General features: G+C 38.1%; 1 protein-coding gene across 2 annotated transcripts in view; it reads left to right on the forward strand.

Moving 5' to 3' along the window:
• Positions 1-20304, forward strand: part of LOC121652973 (voltage-dependent R-type calcium channel subunit alpha-1E) — a 109458-nt gene that overhangs the window by 71999 nt on the left and 17155 nt on the right. For both annotated transcript variants that reach the window (XM_042006146.1, XM_042006148.1), the window contains exons 8-32: positions 650-753; positions 1218-1333; positions 1600-1653; positions 3132-3173; positions 4421-4513; positions 4727-4936; positions 5066-5178; positions 5398-5510; positions 6678-6809; positions 7279-7348; positions 7475-7592; positions 8205-8272; positions 8478-8569; positions 11041-11964; positions 12630-12874; positions 13128-13239; positions 13807-13936; positions 14339-14398; positions 14720-14826; positions 15605-15616; positions 15763-15859; positions 16487-16647; positions 16919-17056; positions 17601-17802; positions 19584-19748. In XM_042006146.1, coding sequence (XP_041862080.1) covers positions 650-753; positions 1218-1333; positions 1600-1653; positions 3132-3173; positions 4421-4513; positions 4727-4936; positions 5066-5178; positions 5398-5510; positions 6678-6809; positions 7279-7348; positions 7475-7592; positions 8205-8272; positions 8478-8569; positions 11041-11964; positions 12630-12874; positions 13128-13239; positions 13807-13936; positions 14339-14398; positions 14720-14826; positions 15605-15616; positions 15763-15859; positions 16487-16647; positions 16919-17056; positions 17601-17802; positions 19584-19748 — 3678 coding nt within the window. The remainder of the gene's footprint in view (positions 1-649; positions 754-1217; positions 1334-1599; positions 1654-3131; positions 3174-4420; positions 4514-4726; positions 4937-5065; positions 5179-5397; positions 5511-6677; positions 6810-7278; positions 7349-7474; positions 7593-8204; positions 8273-8477; positions 8570-11040; positions 11965-12629; positions 12875-13127; positions 13240-13806; positions 13937-14338; positions 14399-14719; positions 14827-15604; positions 15617-15762; positions 15860-16486; positions 16648-16918; positions 17057-17600; positions 17803-19583; positions 19749-20304) is intronic.

The following is a 20304-nucleotide window of genomic DNA, read 5'->3' on the forward strand; positions in this document are numbered from 1 at the left end:
TTATATTTGTTTTTGTTGTTGCTTCTGGGTTTATTTCATGGAGACGAGTTAATGTTATGTTTCATTGTAGCTCTACTGTGCTGAAAGGCTTAATAGGTAGGCTATGCTTACTTTTTCTATTTTATTCCTGTAACAGTTAAACACGCCAGGTGCAACATATAAATATTAGCATTTGCACTGACTAAAAAGATACTATTATTTCTTCAAATCTGAGGTTTTACTGCAGTTTCCTTCTGAAATCCGCCTTGTAATCCCACCCTTTGTTGGGATCAGGGTAAACCTGTTTTCTTGGATCAAAGTTATCCAGATCCTACTCAAAACAATACAAAATAAGGGTTTTATCCGGATAACAACCAGGATTGGATTATGTGATCCAGTCTGATTTCAGAATTCTTCTTTCCCTTTTGAACAACCAAGTGATTCAATCAGGATGCTACAAGTTGGGCATGTGATCAGATTGGAGTCAAAATATATTGAAATCCTAGTGCTGTAAAGTGAGCCTGTTTTTTTTTTTTTGTTTTTTTGTTTTGTTTTGTTTTGTTTTTTTACTGATTTCAGGAAGCAGGTTACATTCCCACGCATTCTGTTGCAGCAGACCTTCAACCTCTGCTAAAACGCTTCTGCCTTTGACTTTCTTTTGATGATTTAGACTAATGATGCCTTGGGTCCCACCTGGAACTGGCTCTACTTCATCCCTCTAATCATTATTGGCTCCTTCTTTGTCCTGAACCTTGTACTGGGAGTCCTCTCTGGGTAGGTCTTAACTCCCTTTGTCACATTGAAGAAGATAGTTTCGTTGCCACTTTTCATATTTCTCACCATCTTGGTTCCATTGTGAGCCGTTAACCAACTGAAATAAAAAAAGCAAAAATTCCCCAGAAAGATTTACGCTGTTTAGAGTTTATTTATACACATTTCTGCTTTTTAAGTTTTTCAAAGGCAAATATGTTTGGAGTATTTGGTAGAGTGGTCATTAAACTAAACCCTGCCAGTCAAACAGTACAGTTGTATGTATGGATTATATACAGTTAGTTTACCAGTGAAAGGGAGGATCCGTTTCCTAATCTGTACAATAATAAAAGGGATCTCCTTTAACTTATTTTGCTCTTAAAGCTGGATGAGCAGTAATAAGGCCCTAAACCTCATCTCCAAGAATAATGATTCTAAACCCTCAATGAGATGGTAAATTATGTGGTTTGATTTTTATTTTTTTACAGTGAATTTGCCAAAGAGAGAGAGAGAGTGGAAAACCGCCGGGCTTTCATGAAGCTGAGGCGCCAGCAGCAGATTGAGAGAGAGCTCAACGGCTACCGCGCTTGGATCGACAGAGCAGGTGGTTTTAGTCCCAGTCACAGAGCAACTTTTTCTTGATGAAAAAGGAAAAATTATTAAATCATTTTGTGAATAATCCTGTCTGTATCACAGCATGGCAACAGGTTTACTGTCTTTTTGTTTCTGTTTGTTTTGTTTTTCTTTTAGTTTAGTTTTGTTATCAACAACCCATGATGTAAATATAGTTACAAAACATGCTGATATATCTTTTTCTATCTAAAGGAAAAGAAGCTCAATTCTGTTCTGTACATACTTTTTGCTCTCTAGAGGAAGTAATGTTGGCAGAAGAGAATAAGAATCCAGGGCCCTCTGCCCTAGATGGTAAGTAACCAGACAACCTTGTTTTTGCTGGCCTTGTTTACAAATGTTAGTCATTCTGTTCAAGCATATGCTAATTCAATATCTGCTACTTATTTGTTCGTTTTTTTTTTGTGTTTGTTTGGTTTATTTGTTTTGTTTTTTTATATTTATGCCATACCTGTTTTAGTGAAATAAATTAAAGCTTAAACATGCTGGTCATTTTTGGCGCGCTAGCTGCATGGCCAAAGGGATTATTATCGGTCCGGTTGGGTTTGCTAGACTAACACTTTGAGAGGTTTCCATTAAATTTTAAGTGAATAGTCATAGTTCCCAGCAGATGGGATAGGTTCCAGGACCTAATTTGGAAAAGAGGGGGTCAGTTTTCTTCTCCACTTTGACTGATGGCATGTTTACTGTAAAACTAGAAGCATTTCAGTCATCAGCTCTACACATGCTTAATTAATCTGGTACATATGGTATACACAAGTATCTATATATTGATACACATTGAGAAGTGTGCCAAAAGTTAAGTCTGATGTCCAGTATTAGTGATTAACAGTGCTGTGAAGTCACATCAGGTCTTACAGTGGATATTAGATCTTAAAAAAAAGAAAATTACAATAGCATTTCCATTATTGGGATGCAAGCAACCATGACTATTGTATTAAAGAGTATATTATGGTCATTTTGGTTTTCATAGTTTTATTCTGGGACCTAACAGCTATGGCTAATGTTTTTAAAAAAAGCATCAACTTGAAACATTTTACAGTGCTACCTCAACAATCTCACTATCTGACACACACCGTTTTGCTTTCAGTCTTTTTAAGTCAGTAAGTAAAACAATTCTGCTTTCATTGGTCAAATTGCTTGGCAAACACTGGCACTTTTTGGAACATATTGTAAGTTTATATTCTACATAACTCATCTAGAAATTGCACACAAACCAAGAATGATTAGCTACAGTAGTTGCTGTTTTCATGGAATGTCACAGTTTTTGTCTAAATCTGAGTAATAACATGGCTGATTTAAACTTAATGCTATGAAGAGCTTTGATGGCATGGCTGGAAACTCACAGTTGTGTACAAGTAAAATAATCTTTACACAAATTAAAAGTAGGAATTTTTACAGCAGACTTGTGGCTTGTTGCACCAGGACAAGCTGTGACATGCTAAATGTTTAAAAACCACCAGATCTGCAATTTGAATGTGGTTTAAATGAGCTACTGCTGACACAATTTACCTTGCCTGTACTTCTTGCTACTACAAGCCAACATGAGTGAGGTATGACATGTGAAAATATGGAGCAGTCCAGATTGTGTAGCTGCTGTGTTAGGTATCTGTGCTTTCACACAGATATCTAGTGCGACATAGAGAGCATTAGGAGTAAACCTGCCATCAGATGGATAGCCAAATGCTGCTCTGACCCTCTCAATTCTACAGTGACCTCTCTTCCTCACTAAATCAACAGGTTTTTTTTATTAAATGTTGATTGATTGGCAGCTCTCAGGAGCCTCCCTGAGTGGAGCACAGGTGGTGCTTATGGTGAGAACCGTCCTCTCTTCTGCACTTTACCATGCAAACTTCACAAGCCATTTTGACACACACACACACACGCTGCCTGCAAGAAATATACAAGCAAACATTTTGAGATACACACTGACATGTTGAAGGAAAATTATACTACAAATGCAGACAGTGGCTCTTGTTGTTGCGATGGAAATAAATGCAGAAGCTCTGATAGCTTTGATTATAAAGAAAGGCGGCACTTTGCAGTTTCCGTAGCAACCACTGGTCTGAAAAGGCAGCAGCATGGATGTGCTTGTAAATGTGTGTGTGTGTGTGTGTGTGCGTGCGTGTGTGTGTGGGTTGTGTGTGTGTGTGTGTGTGTGTGTGTGTGTGTGTGTGTGTGTGTGTGTGTGTGTTGACAGAATTTAATCTTCCTGCCCTTAGCAAACACTACTATGTGTGAAAATGGCAGCAGCATTTTCATGTACATGTATGTTATGTGTGTTTGATTGGTGGCTTATTAAAAAGTCCCCAAGCAAATACTGACTGCATGTAGATTCAGAAATCACAATGTAATAGAGGTGTGAGTGAGGGTAGGATAGGATGAAGATGGTCGTACACACATCCATCTGCAAAAGGGCAAAACATGCTCATCACGCTCTCTTTGGCATGAGTGCACTGCACGTTTTGTCCCTATATCGTAGCAGCACGTAAACTTAACTCGCTGAACTTAACAGAAATGCATGGACTGTTAAGTCTCATTGCAGCATGATTTCCTGTGAAGGATATCTTAAGACTGCACTGGAAGGTTTTTTGGATAATTTCCTCAACATTAAATGATATTTTGTGTTATTAAGCTTTAGCATTGTTGAGCTTAGTTTTCCCTCTGAACTTAATCTCAACATTATTATATTTAAGCTCATGAGCATTTCTTTCTTTATCATATTTCTATCATTGTATTATTAGATTTCTCCCTTGCATTTTGCCTTGGTCCAACTATGGAAGGTTTTAAGCAGCATTTACATGTGAGGGTGGTTATGCACAAGACTATTTTGCAGCCAGACAATAAACAGAAAAGTTAAAATAAATAAATAAATAAATAATTCAACCTGGTACAATCTATGCAAAGGTTTATCAGTGTTTAATGGTCAGTCTTGTGCCCCTGCCCTCACTCTGCATTTCTCTTATTTTCACAAAAAATAGGAGAAATTTCACAAAGTGTTGATTAAAACGTTTGCACAGTTTGTTGTGGGGATTTTATTTCCAGCCTGCTCTGTTTTCAGTGTTAAAGAGAGCCACCACCATTAAGAGGAGAGGCATGGATGTGCGTCAAGGGCAACCAGGGGAGGAGCAATATGGTGACATCTCCTCTGTGGGTGAGTTGGAGTCTGGTCAGGCTCTGAAATATGTACATATAAAATGTAAGGTATATAAATCTCTGAGTCTGAGTCTCTAGTTTTGGAAATGTATTTGTTGCTGTAGTCAACATCTCAGTAGTGTGTTCAAGACTCAGAATGGGAACAAAAGTACTTGCTGTGCAAATATTTATCAACCATAGTTGCTCTCTGACACTACTTCCACCTCTGAAGGTATGCCCATGGCTGTAGCAAGTATCAGAAGTGCAAAACGAGGTCCAACAGCGTATTTTCGCCGTAAGGAGCGTCTCCTGCGCATTTCCATCCGCCGAGTGGTAAAGACGCACACCTTCTACTGGACAGTGCTTGGCCTTGTGGCTCTCAATACACTGTGTGTAGCCATAGTTCACCACAACCAGCCTGCTTGGCTAACTAACTTCCTCTGTGAGTCACACTGGAATATAAGAGGAGATTGAAATCACTGTTGCTGCTAACCTGGATTATTTTAGCTATGGTAATGTATTACATTCCAGATTTTTTTAATTTGGATGCCTGCTTTTGTATTTGTTCCAGACTATGCAGAGTTTCTGTTCCTGGCCCTGTTTCTGACTGAGATGTTCCTGAAGATGTACAGCCTAGGGCCTCGTCTCTATTTTCATTCCTCCTTCAACTGCTTTGACTTCAGTGTCAGTACTCTAGCTTCCTTTATGCTAATATATTATTTAAAGTTTATATACTTAGGTTCTGTTTTGCAGCACAAGGGCCTTATCCTCAACGTGCCTCTCTGCATCATCTTTTCCACTTTTTCTCCTGTCCATCACTGTTACAGCTGTTTCTTTGACTCTGTCCCCTATCATTTTTAATAAAAATGCAATTCTTTGTGTACGCTGAACATGATATTATAGGTAATCGTTGGCAGTATCTTTGAAGTGCTGTGGGGTTTCTTCAGGCCTGGAACTTCCTTCGGCATCAGTGTGCTGCGTGCACTCCGTCTGCTGAGGATCTTCAAAATCACCAAGTTAGTCCTGCAGTCATGTCATGTTTTGGTATTTGTATGGAGATAACAATAACTACTATGAACATATCACAAGCCAGGTTTTCATTGCAGTTGTTAATTTTTATTTATTTATTTGAGAAAAATGAAGGAAAACAACCTTGGACTTTGTGTCTGACTTGGCAAAGATTAAATGATGTATCTTACCAGCTGATCGAGATGAGAATCTGCCCATAAAATCATGTGACTTCCCAGATAGGATATAATATCCCACACATTCCCAGAGATGAGAAAAATTCATGAAGAAAAGCTTGCTTTATTTTCCTCTCTTGAATGTTCACAGCCATTGTTTTTATCCTCCTCAAAGTTTATTTTTGCTTAAGACACTTCTACTGAATTACAGCCATAGAAACACTTACACTACCACCCTTACACAACATTACACAGCTTAGTTTATACTTTTCAAAACAGGTCAATGGACATTTGCTACTTTTTTTAAAAAAAAAGTATCCTTCAGATTCGCTTTGATAGTGAATGGGAATCTGACTTCTGATGACTGGAAGCTGGCTATAGAATCAGCTAACACATATCTAGTGTTATTTGTGCCTTTCTGTCTCTCATTGATATCAGGTCAGTATGGGTTGTTGGGATTTCTACAATAATTATGTAAATAATTTTAGCCCTAAATACTTTGGTTGTAATGATTTAAAGAACAGATACACCACACCTACCTCTACCACATTTGTCAATCCCAGCACTGGACTGACATGTAAAGCTTATTCTGTACAGGACATATAACCCATAACAATACATCAGTCTATTCCAATATATTGTTCATTGATCTTTGTATGATCCAAAATTTTAAAAAATCGATCAGGCATCTGCATATTAATCATTGGTAAGAAATACAACACACCCGATTTAAATTAAGTGGATCTACCCAACAGCATGTTGTCAAGTTTTGCATAAAAGTTCGTCAAAGACTCGTTAATTTGAGTCAGGTGTGTTGAAGCAGGGCAGTGGCCTTAGAGGATCAGAACTGGACTTCCCAGACTTTAATTTTTATTGCTCAAATCAAAAGAATTCTCTTTCAAGTCTTGTTTAAGTTGATGAGTAAATACGTCTTAGCTGTAGCTAGAAGGATAATATTTTTAGCTTTTAACATAAATGTAATTTTTGTTTACTGTCAAGGTATTGGGCATCTCTAAGAAACCTGGTCGTATCACTGATGAATTCCATGAAGTCCATCATCTCCCTCATCTTCCTTCTCTTCCTCTTCATTGTTGTCTTCGCACTTCTTGGCATGCAGCTTTTTGGCGGCAGGTAACATTTAAAGAAAGCGCTCAGTCTCCTTGAATTACAAACAAATGCTAATATTTCTATGAATTGTGCCACATGAATCCATGAAAAGAGACATTCTATTACAAAAGAGTGGAAGGTTTTTTCACCCACTGGACAAAAGTTTCACACACTTTTAAACAAAAAAAATCCAGCCTCTAGTAAACAGCTCACAAGACAGTACATGGTCTTGCAGCCCATTGACATTTGGTTTTAGTTTATCAACACACTGCAGTTAATAGAGATTTAAAACTTTACCTATGTGACCCATACAGATGTTTTGCCTGTTTCCTTCTGTCTCTTTGATAACAGCTAACTGAGATAGACAAGCATTGCTTTGTGATTAAATGGTTCTGAAAACACATTAAGAGGAAATTAGTCTAAAATAAACTGTAAAGAAAAGCCACACTCATCCAGCCTTACAGGAACTCAAGCCACATATTTATTTTCACAGGTTCATCTTTGAAGACTACACGCCAACAAACTTTGACACCTTTCCTGCTGCTATCATGACCGTCTTTCAGGTCTGGGAATAAACTTCACAAAAATGATTAATTTAATTATTTAGATAAACATCCAGCTAGAACTATGCTCAAGATATTTCCACCAATGATGTTTTATGTGATTGTTTGCTGGGTGTGTTTTTGCAGATCCTGACTGGAGAAGACTGGAATGAGGTGATGTATAACGGTATACGCTCTCAAGGGGGAGTGAAGTCTGGCATGTGGTCCTCAATTTACTTTATAGTCCTCACTCTTTTTGGAAACTGTATCCTCTACAATTTGTCTTGTAAGGGAATATAGGTTTCATTCCTTATACCTAAAAAACTGTCATAATTTATTATAATTTATTTCTGAATTTTTTAGAATTTCTTTTATTAACTTACAATAAATTATAGCAGTTATATACAGCTTTATTGGTCATATCTGACCAGCTAAAACCAGGAAGTGACTGAAATGCAGTGATCCAAACTAACACTCAGTAAAAGTCCAATATGCAGGGTTTATTTAGCAAATCAAGGGTCAAACATTTACTTCTAGTCTGTGAGTCTTAACAGGCTTGGAACTGGTCAGCTAATCAGGCGCATGTCAATGCTGGCATGGACAAACTGCTAACAGGCACTGTTACACAGAGAGGAAAATATCCAGAGCAAACTGATAGAAAACAAGACACTGATTAACTAAACCATTTTGGAAGCAAATACTTGAAACTTTACCAATACAACAGGAAAGGTTATGACACTACAACGTAACTCTTAAATCTCCCTATTCATAGATTTCTGGATACAGTGGCTGAAATTTGCAATACTAATGGCACAATACAGTATGTCTCTTTACATGAGGCCAATGATTTTGGAATCCTTAACATGGCTGTGACCAGACACCCTGCTGAATGTCTTTTTGGCCATTGCTGTGGACAACCTTGCCAATGCACAAGAACTCACAAAGGTAATAGAACTTCTATAATATTAAAAAGAAACTAGCCTGGTCTGATTTATATTGTCAAAGCTTTAATAGTATGATAATTCCCTCCAGTCTTTCATGTCCACTCCTGTTCTTTTCTTTTTCTTATCACTTGATTCAGTTTGATAATTTAAATTCACAGACGTTCAAGTTGTTCAGATGCTTTATGGTCTTTTCCTCTTTTGATCAGGATGAAGAGGAAGCAGAGGCGGCGTTCAACCAGAAGCATGCTCTGCAGAAGGCGAAAGAGGTCGGACCGTTGTCCTCCTTTATGTCTTCAGAGTAAGTGCTGTATGCAGCCTTTCCTTGCCTGACTTCCTCTTCCCCCCCATTTAATAATGTTCCTCCCTCCCTTCTTCCTTCCTTCCACTGGGGAATGTGTGCATAGGACTAAGGCATGCAGCAAATATAAGAAAACCTCTCTTTGAAAAAAAATACTAATGAAACTTCAGCATGCAGAATAGGCAGAACAGTTATAGATGGTGGCTAAAATTAATCAAAGCAGAGCTTCAAGTTGCGCTGCTGTGTAAGTGCTAACTTGAAAATGTCATTTAGGAGTTATTAAGAATTGGTGTTTAGTGCTGGCTCACTACTGAGTGACTGACTGCAACATCTTTACTCCCAACACCGCACTATGCTCCAAATTGAAGTCTGTTTGGTGACTGCTTCCATTCTGATGTGGTATATGCTTATAGTGTTGTCATGGCAACAGGTAAATTATTGTTAATGCTAAGATGGTATGTCTGCTGCAGTAATATGCCAAGCTGTTTCCGCTGGGAAAGTATTGTCACTTGTGTAGAAATTGATTTCAGGCTTTGATTTATTTATTTACTTTAGGTCTTTATTATCAGGAGGTGATTGCACACTGCCTTATTTGATGGAAGAGCATATGCATGGACAGGAGTGGAGACCTCATGCTCTGTATGCACGCTGTGCATCAAGAGGCAATTTGTTGCATGAGCATGTAAAAGATTTAACAACAGGAGATTTGTCATTTCTGTTTCTTTATCTCGGTAAATTTAGGCAATGAAAAATAAATCAACACAACAACAGAAAAAAAAACTAGAAATGCACATCAGTGTCAGCTGATCTGCCCAAGGATCAGGCTCTTGTCAAAGCTTGTAGAGAAGACTGGAATACCACAGGGTCATCTGGGCTGCCGTCTCTATTTGGAGCACATCTGCTGAACTTTAAGGGCTCCTGGTCTGATCTCTTATGTCAGCTATGAAACTCCAAATGTACCTGCCCTCCAAGACCTTGTGGAAACTTGCATGGTAGCACTTGCTGAATAAAAAACAGTGGCGCATGTGGGAGGCTGACAATGGTTTTGCTTTGAGAACGCATGCATCTGGTCAGCATGATTTAAAGGAAGAAAAACAGAAATAGCACACACACTTGATGAAAATGCTTTTCATAGGAGGCAGGGTGGGTTATACCAGAAGTGTTTTTAGTGTGTGTGCAGTTTTTCTTTCATTACCAAGTCTTTAATCCCTCCTCCAAATATATGTTTTTAGTATACTGAGTATTTTGAAACTGAATGATTGAATTTCATAGTTTACTTTAACCAGCATGACATGAGAGAGGGCTGGTGCGAGGTGCAATGGTGCTTAAAGCTGCATCCCAGTGTGGTGGTTTTGTCAAAGACTATTTAAACAAATCTTCTCCTGCTTTTGTTTGCTGATGGAGCCCATCTCTGTGTTTTATACCTGTACCCATATTGTATCTCAGACTGTCTCCTTATCAATGTTGCGCTTACTGTTGATGTTTATGAATGTTTTTTGATTGTTTCTGATACTGCTACCATCTTGTTTGTCTATGTGCCGCTTGGCTCCAATGGAGACACACACCAAAGTAACAAGAGTCCTCCAGCTTCTTTGGGAGCATTAAAAAAATAATTGTGAATATAAAACATGTATCTAGGATATTAAATAAAATATTTATGTGTGTATTCCTCTGAAAAGAGCAGTTATACCCTCAAGCAATGAATAACATATTCAGAACAGCTGGTGAATGGCATTAACAGTCTATCTAACTGCTTCACAAACTGTGATCTTTGTGTGAGAGGCCGCTTTGCTGTGTGTCTCCTGGCCTGTTTTGTCTCTGCTCACAAAAGCACTAATGTCTTGTTTTCAACCAATCGCTCATTGATTACACGGACCACACAAGAGTCCACGCTTCAGTAAGTAACACTGTCTGTTTAGCTATCTGAATCTCTCACTCACGCCTGCTTGATTTTCATGACTGGGTAAATGTTCCACACTCATCTGCTCATGCCTTGTACTACACTGATCCTCCCAACTTTACTATCTTATTTGAATCCATACACTCTTAACTATATTCAACTGATTTATTTATTTATTTTGCATTGCACTTTCTTTTGTTATTAAAGTCACGCAACGACTCCTGGCTTGGTTAAATATTCACCTGACATTGTCATTGAGCCAGTAAATTGCTTCATGTTAAAATTAAATTGCTCTTTGATGTTGATAAACTGCTTGAACATCCTATTCATTGTTTTGGTGCACATGTTTTGCTTGCTAATGTTCATTTCATAATACAAAAATGGTTTCCAGAAAGTGGAATTTTAAGCTGGTCAAAACTTGTTTAAACATTTAATTTTGAATGAGATCACCTTTTTGGTGAATATATTGCATGCAGGTAATGACCAACATTAAATTCAGTAAGTAAATGTAGCTGAAGTAAAAGTTTCTGTCTGTATATACTGACATTGTGTCTTGTCTTGCTTTTCCCAGGGGAAGCCGGAGGAGGCGGCCCTACCTGTACAGGAAAAGAGCCATACACCGTAGCCGGCCTACATACTCTTACTCTTTGGAGGAGGCCCAGGGCAGTCTCAGGGAGGGCCGCCCACTTCCACCGCTCAATCCTTCTAACTCTTTCATGTCCAGGAGAGAGAGAAGAAAGAGGATGACCATGTCAGTGTGGGAGCAAAGGACCAGCCAGCTGCGGAGGCATCGCCAGATGTCCAGTCGAGAGATCCTGTTTGGCAGCCACAGCGAGGAAAAGGATGGCCCTCCTGCTACAGCCCAAAGTCATCATGGACGTCCGCTGTCGCTGCATCGTAAAACCATGCAGCATACACCTTCTGGAAGTATAAAGCACTTGACTGATCCCCTGACCTCCCCAGCTAAGAACCAGGCTGCAGGCTTGTCTGTGTCCATGGACATGCCCCGTAATGCCACTCTTTCTGATGACATTCCTGAACCACCAGTGTCAGTTCTGGTACAAGAGTCACTGGATCCTACAAATGTACCCCTCACTGATTCTGTATCCATGACAATACCAGAGCCTCCTGAAACAGAAACTATCACAGAGAGCCAAAAACTAGGCATTAATCACAAACCTGTTAATGAGCGTTGTAGCCCCAGATTGAATGGCGAACATCAGCACAGGCCTGTGAAGAAGTTCAGACCTCCGGATAATGCTGACACACTGGGCCCTGAGATGGGAGGTCATGTTGACATCAGAAGCAGGAGGGCACCTTATCACTGTGACCACCATAACGGCACCAGTAACCAAGGGTCTTCTCCTGTGAGCAGAGGGCAGTTAGCAACTTGCGCCATCATCGGAGAGAAGAGGAAGCATCCTGGGAAAGTGCAGGAGAAGGAAGCAGAGGCTGAAAACAAAAAGGAAGAGCTGCCCATAAACGAGGAAAACAAGTAAGATCAACTAAGAAGTTTTCACTTATCAGCCTTTTAGTGGTTGATTAGATTTGGAAGATAAAATTACTCCTGCCCACAATGTGTTGATGTTTATGTTTTCCTGTAACAAGTAAAACGGACTATCATAACTTCATATTACCATGCCTTTGTGGCACTTTAAGCAAAATAGATACGAGTTGTGTCCAGTTACTGATTGTGAGAATATAACACAAAGGAAACAATAAGAAACCTTCTTTTGCACCCTTTGAGCTGCACATGAAAGCTGAGTTTCCTTCCTGCGTATGTGCTCATGTTGAGATTGTGCTTCTAATTATCATGTCAATTTTTGCAATTTCCCATTGGGATTAAAAAAAGTATTTTTTGTTTAATTTCAAGTGAAACTGTCAAAATGATTGACTGTGTGTGACAAATCGTCATCTCATGGGCATTGATAATGTTATGCTACAGCAGTAGGGTCAGTAGTGTGACAGGTTGATCGAATGAGAATCCAAATACTGGACTGTAAACAGGTTGTGTTTAAATTATACACAAAGGTAAATAGTCCACAAGGCAAACCTTTAAGTTAGGATATAGCTCAAAGAAAGAACATTTTTCAAAAACCCACATATGAACATTTTATTGACTCCATCTGTCCACTCGTGTGTTTCTGTCTTCATTTACAGACAGAGTGATGGAGCTGAAAGAGGGGACAGCAACATTAAAGAAATCCAGAGCCACTGTGGTGATCCATGCCCTCAGAAGCAGGAGGAGACTCGACAACAGTCAGATCTGGCTGTACCTGCTAACATGGAAAATAGCAAAGAAAAGAAGGAGTCAGAATTGGACCAGGATAAATCTCAGCTCTGCTCCAGTGTGGTTATTGAGGTGCCCAACGTGCAGTCATCCCTGGAGCTCTCTACAATCACAGGTAATGGTATAAATGCCATTTTTCATAGCTGGTTATATCAGATGAGTATTTTTGTAATTAACTTATTTTCTCATGACTTGTTTGTTCACATTTGGCTTCATTTGATTAATTTAAAAAATTTAAGGCTTTTTTAATTAGCCCATCCTCACAGTTCACAGATTCAGCTTTCAGTTCTCATTGGATCATTTTAAGCTTAAAAACTGAGTTTGTACATGTTTGTTTGGAAGCCAAATCTTCTCTTGACCTTGTTTAGTCAACAGCAAGGACCCTGAAAGCTGTAAGTCAGAGAAGGAGGAAGCAGAAGAGACAAAGCCCATCAGCACTTTGGTCCCAGATAGCATGTTTATCTTCAAACCTGACAACCCGTAAGTTGCTTCCACTCATTCTTCACAAGGTGAACTCTGGTGTTTTTTAAACATATCTGCTTAAATATGTTTTCTTTTCTGATGTTTTATATTAATGCCGTTAATTATTCAGATCATGTTTGTGGAGAAGTGATGCAGCCAGAAAAATATTGGTTATTTTCAGAAGGTTAGAGGAGATCAGTTCGACTCTTATCTCTGTTCAGAGACTACAAAGTGGCAGTCGGTTGCTTGGCAACCAGATGAAGACAAAACAAAACAAACAAACAAAAAACGCCCCAGGGAGTTACCCAGACTTTGGCCCAAGAAATAGTAATAAAAAGTTAATTTTTTAGTTTTGTGTTTGATTGAAGAAATTAGATATTTGTAACTGAATGAGTGTATAAAATTTGTAGTGTGTAGTTTCCAGCTATTTTATGTCCGCGTTTCATGATATTCGTGTTGTTTAATCCTGAGAATCCTCTTCCTTTATTGCTTCATTACATTTCAACCCAATGACATTTTACCACCCCTTAGTAAATGTAGTTGCTGCCCTCTTCATCATGAAGTCTCCTCTCTGCTCTTCCTCAGAGTGCGTCGAGCATGTCACTACGTGGTGAACCTCAGGTACTTTGAAATGTCCATCCTGCTGGTCATTGCTGCTAGTAGTATAGCACTGGCTGCAGAGGACCCCGTTGCCACCTCCTCAGACTGGAATAAGGTTTGTTTTCATTACAGTGTTCAACATTAATGGCCTAACAGAAACCAGAATATTAATGATCATTCAGACACTTTGAAGCTCTCTGTTAACCCCTGAGATTTGATATCAATATTTTTTTATCTGTGCCTTGGGTCTAGTAGCTCCCTTCATCTACAACAAGCAGAAATATTAAAGAAAACTTTTTTTATTGTTTAGCAAAATACTACTGATGTTATTTGGAGGGGGGATTAAATCTCTGAGTGTGGCAAATGAAGTATGAGAAACACTCCAGTTTGGTGTTAATGTGTCGACTGTGGCAAATTATCTTATATTGGTATCACACATAATGGCATGCTGAATGATTTTTATGTGTTTGGTTTTGTGTATGAGACTGTTTCCTACTGTGACTGACGAATTTTACAGGTTCTGCGCTATTTTGACTATGTGTTCACTGGAGTCTTCACATTTGAAATGATTATAAAGGTGAGTTCTTCTGTAAATAGTACAACACCTTAATCTAGAATACAGTTTGTGCAAACATACATGTACCTGTTTTAATCAAAGAACAGTAATATATTTTACATTCAACAATAACTTTTTTCTTAAATATGCATTTCAAAGGAGTAAAATTAACAAGTAATTATAAAAAATGTGAGAAATATTAGCCCCTGGCCAGTCTTAGCCTTGAGGTTAATAGAGGCACCATTAGATCTTGAACTGGGGTTATCTTTACCTTTATACTAAACTAAATGAGACAGGAATATGCTAAACCTTTTTCATTACACATCTCTGTGCTCTCCTCAGATGATTGACCAAGGTCTTATCCTTCATGATGGCTCCTACTTTAGAGATCTGTGGAACATCCTAGACTTCATCGTTGTGGTGGGAGCACTGGTGGCCTTCGCTCTCACGTCAGTCATTTGATTTATTGTGTAACTCACTTGAGCAAAACACTTCTAAACATTAATATGTCTTTAAAGGTCAAGTTATCCTTGGTAGGAATTTCTCTCGTGCAGCTTTTTGTGCATATAAAGGCCTACCCCTCCCACCAAAGGGAGTTAGTCAGTCCCATGAAAAGCACTGTTCCTGAATTCTTAATAATTTGTTGACAATAATTTGTTTGTCATTCAGGTTTTTAAGATTTTTTTCCCCCACTTGTTGAAACATTTACATTTCAGACAGGCATTTCAGACCTGTCTGAAAATAACAGACATTTTTTTCATATTTTTTTTACTTAAGCATTGTATAATTAAAATTATATAAATATTAAAATTATACATAAAATAAGCTTAATAACATAAATGTTATATACAAAGTGAATATTATTTATATTTTAATTACTTTATAAAGATTTTTTGTAATAATAATGTGTGTGCTTTTTGTTTTTTCATTTAACCCAGTAAAGTCTGGTAGAACTCACAGTTAAAATGATGAATCTGTAAATTAATTTAACATGAGCTATTTAGATTTTTCCTCCCAATGGTCTGGCTGAACAAATTTACTTTGCCAAGAGGAGCCTTTTGGATATGGAGCTAACCTTGAATCCTAAATGTTATTCTATGTTATGTCTTGGCAATTTTACTTATAAATCTATTTTATTTAATGGCCTAACATGATATAAATGTCCTCTCTTTCTCTCTCTGGTTTTTCTTTGGTAATGGACCACGCCCTTGTGGGACTGACCATCAGCAATGTGATGGGGTAAAAGAACAAATATCAGCTTATTATACATTATTATTTTTATTTTAAGTGACATAAGTCACAGTAGCTCTAAGATTCTGTGATAATGAAGGAACAGTTTCCTGTGTTGCTGTGGAGACATGCTCACAATTTGTCCATATGCTTAGAAATAACAAAGGACGGGACATTAAGACCATCAAATCTTTGAGGGTGTTGCGTGTGCTCAGACCACTGAAGACCATCAAACGACTTCCTAAACTCAAGGTCAGATAAGTTTAGTCTTTTTTGCTTTTTTTATGGTTCGTTCTGCATGATGAATGCATAGAATATTATGAAAACGAGACATTACCATCAATGGGTACATTTAAATATACAGCTATATTTCATTATTAACCCAATTAAGACTTACTCTGATTAAGACACTGCCATAAATATTTTCTGATCAGTTTAGCCTGAAAAGGCCATATTCAGAGCAATCAATCACTGACATTAGCTATGTGGAATAGACATGTATACACATTAATCACAGTATCACATCTGACGTTTTAACCTGCTGTTTTATGACACACTTTTGTTTCCAAAGTGGCCATGTCTGTTAACTTAAGTAAGAGCGAGCTTCTTTTTTCAAAGAAGACATTTCTTGTTTTTAATGGATCAGATTGCTCGTGGTATGTAATGTGGACATGACTCATTGATCAAACTTTACTCTGTAATGTTCAAATTGGAATGTGACTGGTATATCCAATATGCAAAAATGCCATTATACAGATATTAACTTATTTAGAATAAGGTATAAAAAAAAGAAATATTTCTCTGCATGTACATATAAACAAACCTCAGTTCTTGATCTCACTTGATGTTTCTAACATCTATTATGTCCCTCTATTCCAGGCTGTGTTTGACTGTGTTGTGACATCTCTAAAGAACGTCTTCAACATCTTAATTGTCTACAAGCTGTTTATGTTCATCTTCGCCGTCATTGCTGTGCAGCTGTTCAAGGGGAAATTTTTCTACTGTACTGACAGTTCAAAAGACACACAGAAAGACTGCCAGTAATCCTACTTTTCTTTTCTCTTCATTTATACGATTGTATAAACGCCATTCATGCCAGTATAATTTACCTTTCCTTAGAAGTGTATTTCTGTTCCTACATGTTTTTATTTTCTTCTTTCCATTTTTTATCTGTTCTTCATTTAATACTAAAGATCTCTTTCAGCTTTATTATTTCAAAAACAAATTATCTCTTCAATCGTAAAGTTAACAAAACTTTCTTAAAACTTACAATTTAATTTGTTCAAATGGCTGTCTTTCTTTTCCATCCAGGGGTTACTACATTGACTACGGGAAGGACAAGAAGGAGGTGAAGAAAAGAGACTGGAAGAGACACGAGTTTCACTACGACAACATCATCTGGGCTCTGCTCACGCTCTTCACGGTTTCCACTGGAGAGGGATGGCCTCAGTGAGTGTCAGAGTGGAGCTGCACCACTTCTCCTGATGGATGAGAAGCTTTACCACATGCTATTTTCCTTTCTAAGAGGGCTCGTTAGTGCGTTTGGTTGTTAGTGTTGTAACCTTTCATGATCTGGCTTGTTCTTTGGTAATGGTCAAAGCTGACCTTTGATGAGGCAAATATGATAGATGCGATTAATTCAAGAAAAGGTTTTAGCCGTTCATTAACTCATAATAAGGTTATGCCATTATTTTACTGACAGTACTTGTGGGTTTGAGCTGGTCCAACCCTTGTTAATTCACTGCTGCCGAGGAAACAACGGAATATGAATTCCTCCTCCATACAGCAAATAACATTTGATCCACCCAAGTGAACAAATACTTCCAAATAATTACTGTTAGCCCTAAAGGCTGTTGTTGTGTAGCATTTAGTAGTATAATATAACAGCTTTTGCCTTGCCTTTTCTAAAGATTGTGCTTCATATATTTCCTTCTAGTAAAATCACCTTATGGTGTCACTAATGTTTGTTGTCATTGTGTCTTTGCTCTGCCAGGGTGCTGCAGCACTCTGTAGATGTGACAGAAGAAGACCGAGGTCCAAGCCACGGCAACAGGATGGAGATGTCAATCTTCTATGTCATCTACTTTGTTGTCTTTCCTTTCTTCTTCGTCAACATCTTTGTGGCCCTCATTATCATCACCTTCCAGGAGCAAGGGGACAAAATGATGGAGGAGTGCAGCCTGGAGAAGAATGAGGTGAGGGAAGACTAATGGATGTATTACCTCAAAATACTTTTTTTTTGCCTGGTGATGCTAATTAACATCATACCCATTTTAAACACTAATGAGACGTGAAGGCATTAGTTTAAATTACCAGCAAAGACTTATGTTTCAGACTAAACACCTTAAGTTTGTTTATTTTTATTATTTTGTGCATAGCTGTCCTTGGGTTCTTGAAGTGATTGGCATATTTATTCAACTTTAAACTAAAATGTTCAGAAACTACAATAGAAACCTCTTGTTTCTTTGGGAATGATCCTCCAGTTGTGACAAACCTTTTTATTCCTTTGGAAGTTTCTCCAATTCTTTGAGGCAAAGTTAATCAGATTTCCTCAGGTTGGATGGGGTCATCAGTACACACCTTTTTTTTTGCCTTATCAGAGATGGTTAACAGGTTTAGATTTAAGCTACGACCAGGTCACACCAGTTTCTTCTACTTTGATGGCAGTATGCTTCAGGTCGTTGATTTGTTGGAGCCTCAGCTTCTGAGAACCTGATCCTTTAACACAGAAATGCTCTATATTTTATATTTTCCAGCTTACCTCTGTCCAACGTTTGACACCTAAAAACACATAGAGATGCTGCCATCACTGTCTTTGACTGTAGGGATATTATTAATGAGGTGATGTTCAGTATTTGGTTTCCCTCACAGTGTGGGGTTATGTATGATCAAGTAGTTGCCTGAGTCATTTCATGGATATTTTGACAAATTTCCAGCTGACATCATGTTGCTTTAGTAAGAAATTGCTTCTGCCCAGCTCCTTCACCATAAAACCATGAAGGCTGGGGTGTGGCCACAAAGGTTGTCTCTCTGTGAGACACAATGAAGAATAAATTGTTAGTGATCTCTGGCTTGTTGGTTATCAGTCTAACAAAGCCCTTTCACCTCTCATCATTTGTTTTTGTGCAGCGTCCAGCTTTAGGAAGCCTTTTTGTGATTCCAAATGGTTTCCATTTTTAAATGATGGTTAATGTTGTGCTTTCAGACACTACTGAAAGTTTGTAGAAATAAAAGCAAGTGTCTTATTCTCATACACCATCACATTAGACACCATATACAGACATTACATGCCTGCTTTATGTTCAGTGAACTCAGTTTGACAGGTGGACTTCAGTAAAGTGGTAGAAGCATCTCGGTAACTACTGATAGATGTAAGATGCATCAATGCTCTGAATATTTTAATCTTTCAGAAAAGCAGTTTTTTTTATGTGAGTACACAAAAAAAACATGAATAATCCCTGTTCATATGATTCTTAAAACATTAAATATAAATATCTTGAAATGCTCTAAGAATCCAGAGTAGAAATGATGTGATCAGCCAGGTAAAATTTTCACATTATTACGATCTTTGCTGCTTCGTGTTAAAACGTTTCTCCTCCTTACAACCAGTAATGTAAAACAATCATCACATGGGAATTCCTAACCAGTCAAAAAGAGCCTCTTGCAGCTTGTTCTGCTTGCAATCGTTCAGGAGTCTTCCACTCTCTTTAATCAGAATACCTGTTGTTTCTTCCACACACTTTTTTAGGTCCAGCTGTTTGACTTGTGTAGAGGTTTTTCTTTGTATTTACATTAAACAAAATCTTCCTTGTCAAGTAAATTTAAAAGCATTTCAGCTGGTGTAAATATCCCTTTCCTCCCTTGGAGTAAGAGGCCCTCAGAAAGAAAACCAAAAATAGTAAAATGCTCTTATAAGAAACAGGAAAGCTTGACCGGGTGTTTTTACTGTTTTCTTCTTGTTCCTTCTGAATTTCAGAGGGCATGCATTGACTTTGCCATCAGTGCGAAGCCCCTGACTCGATACATGCCTCAGAACCGACACACGTTCCAGTATCGTTTGTGGCATTTTGTGGTGTCGCCTTCTTTTGAGTACACTGTCCTGGCCATGATTGCTCTCAACACTATTGTACTGATGATGAAGGTGAGAAAAATTAGTGTGCAGGTGGAAGAGATTAATCCAACTCTGCATTTGTCATCAGATTACAACATTTTTTTAGTGATAAATGAAAGGATAGAACAGATTCTCGCTGTTGTTTTATCTTTTTGTCCTGATTCCTTAAAATAAACTTGTATCTGTTAGCACTTCTATTTACAGATACTCTAAAATTTGTTGCCCCTAACCAAAAAATAAACTATAATGCTTAGGTATCACAGCACCTTAATACACTGCAATGTTTATATTTGGATTTTCTGTTTTCTCCCATCCCTTCCCTCATCAGTATTTCCTGCATTGGCCTTTTCTGGGCTGTTGAGACACAAAGACAGACAAATGAAGAGTGACTCAGCCTGTATTAAATATTGATCTATAATGTCCAGGCGCTGCTATTTAACATGACCTCATTAACTGTGGCTGCCGGCCCTAGAGGAATGACTCCTTTTATAGTGCAACAGATGAGAGGTTCAGAGACAGTGAGACTATTTATGGGTCTGGAAGAATCTTCCATCAACCTGTAGATCTGCAGGGTGCAGGGCTCAAG

This window comes from Melanotaenia boesemani, chromosome 14 (assembly GCF_017639745.1).
Source record: "Melanotaenia boesemani isolate fMelBoe1 chromosome 14, fMelBoe1.pri, whole genome shotgun sequence".
Classification (NCBI taxonomy): domain Eukaryota; kingdom Metazoa; phylum Chordata; class Actinopteri; order Atheriniformes; family Melanotaeniidae; genus Melanotaenia; species Melanotaenia boesemani.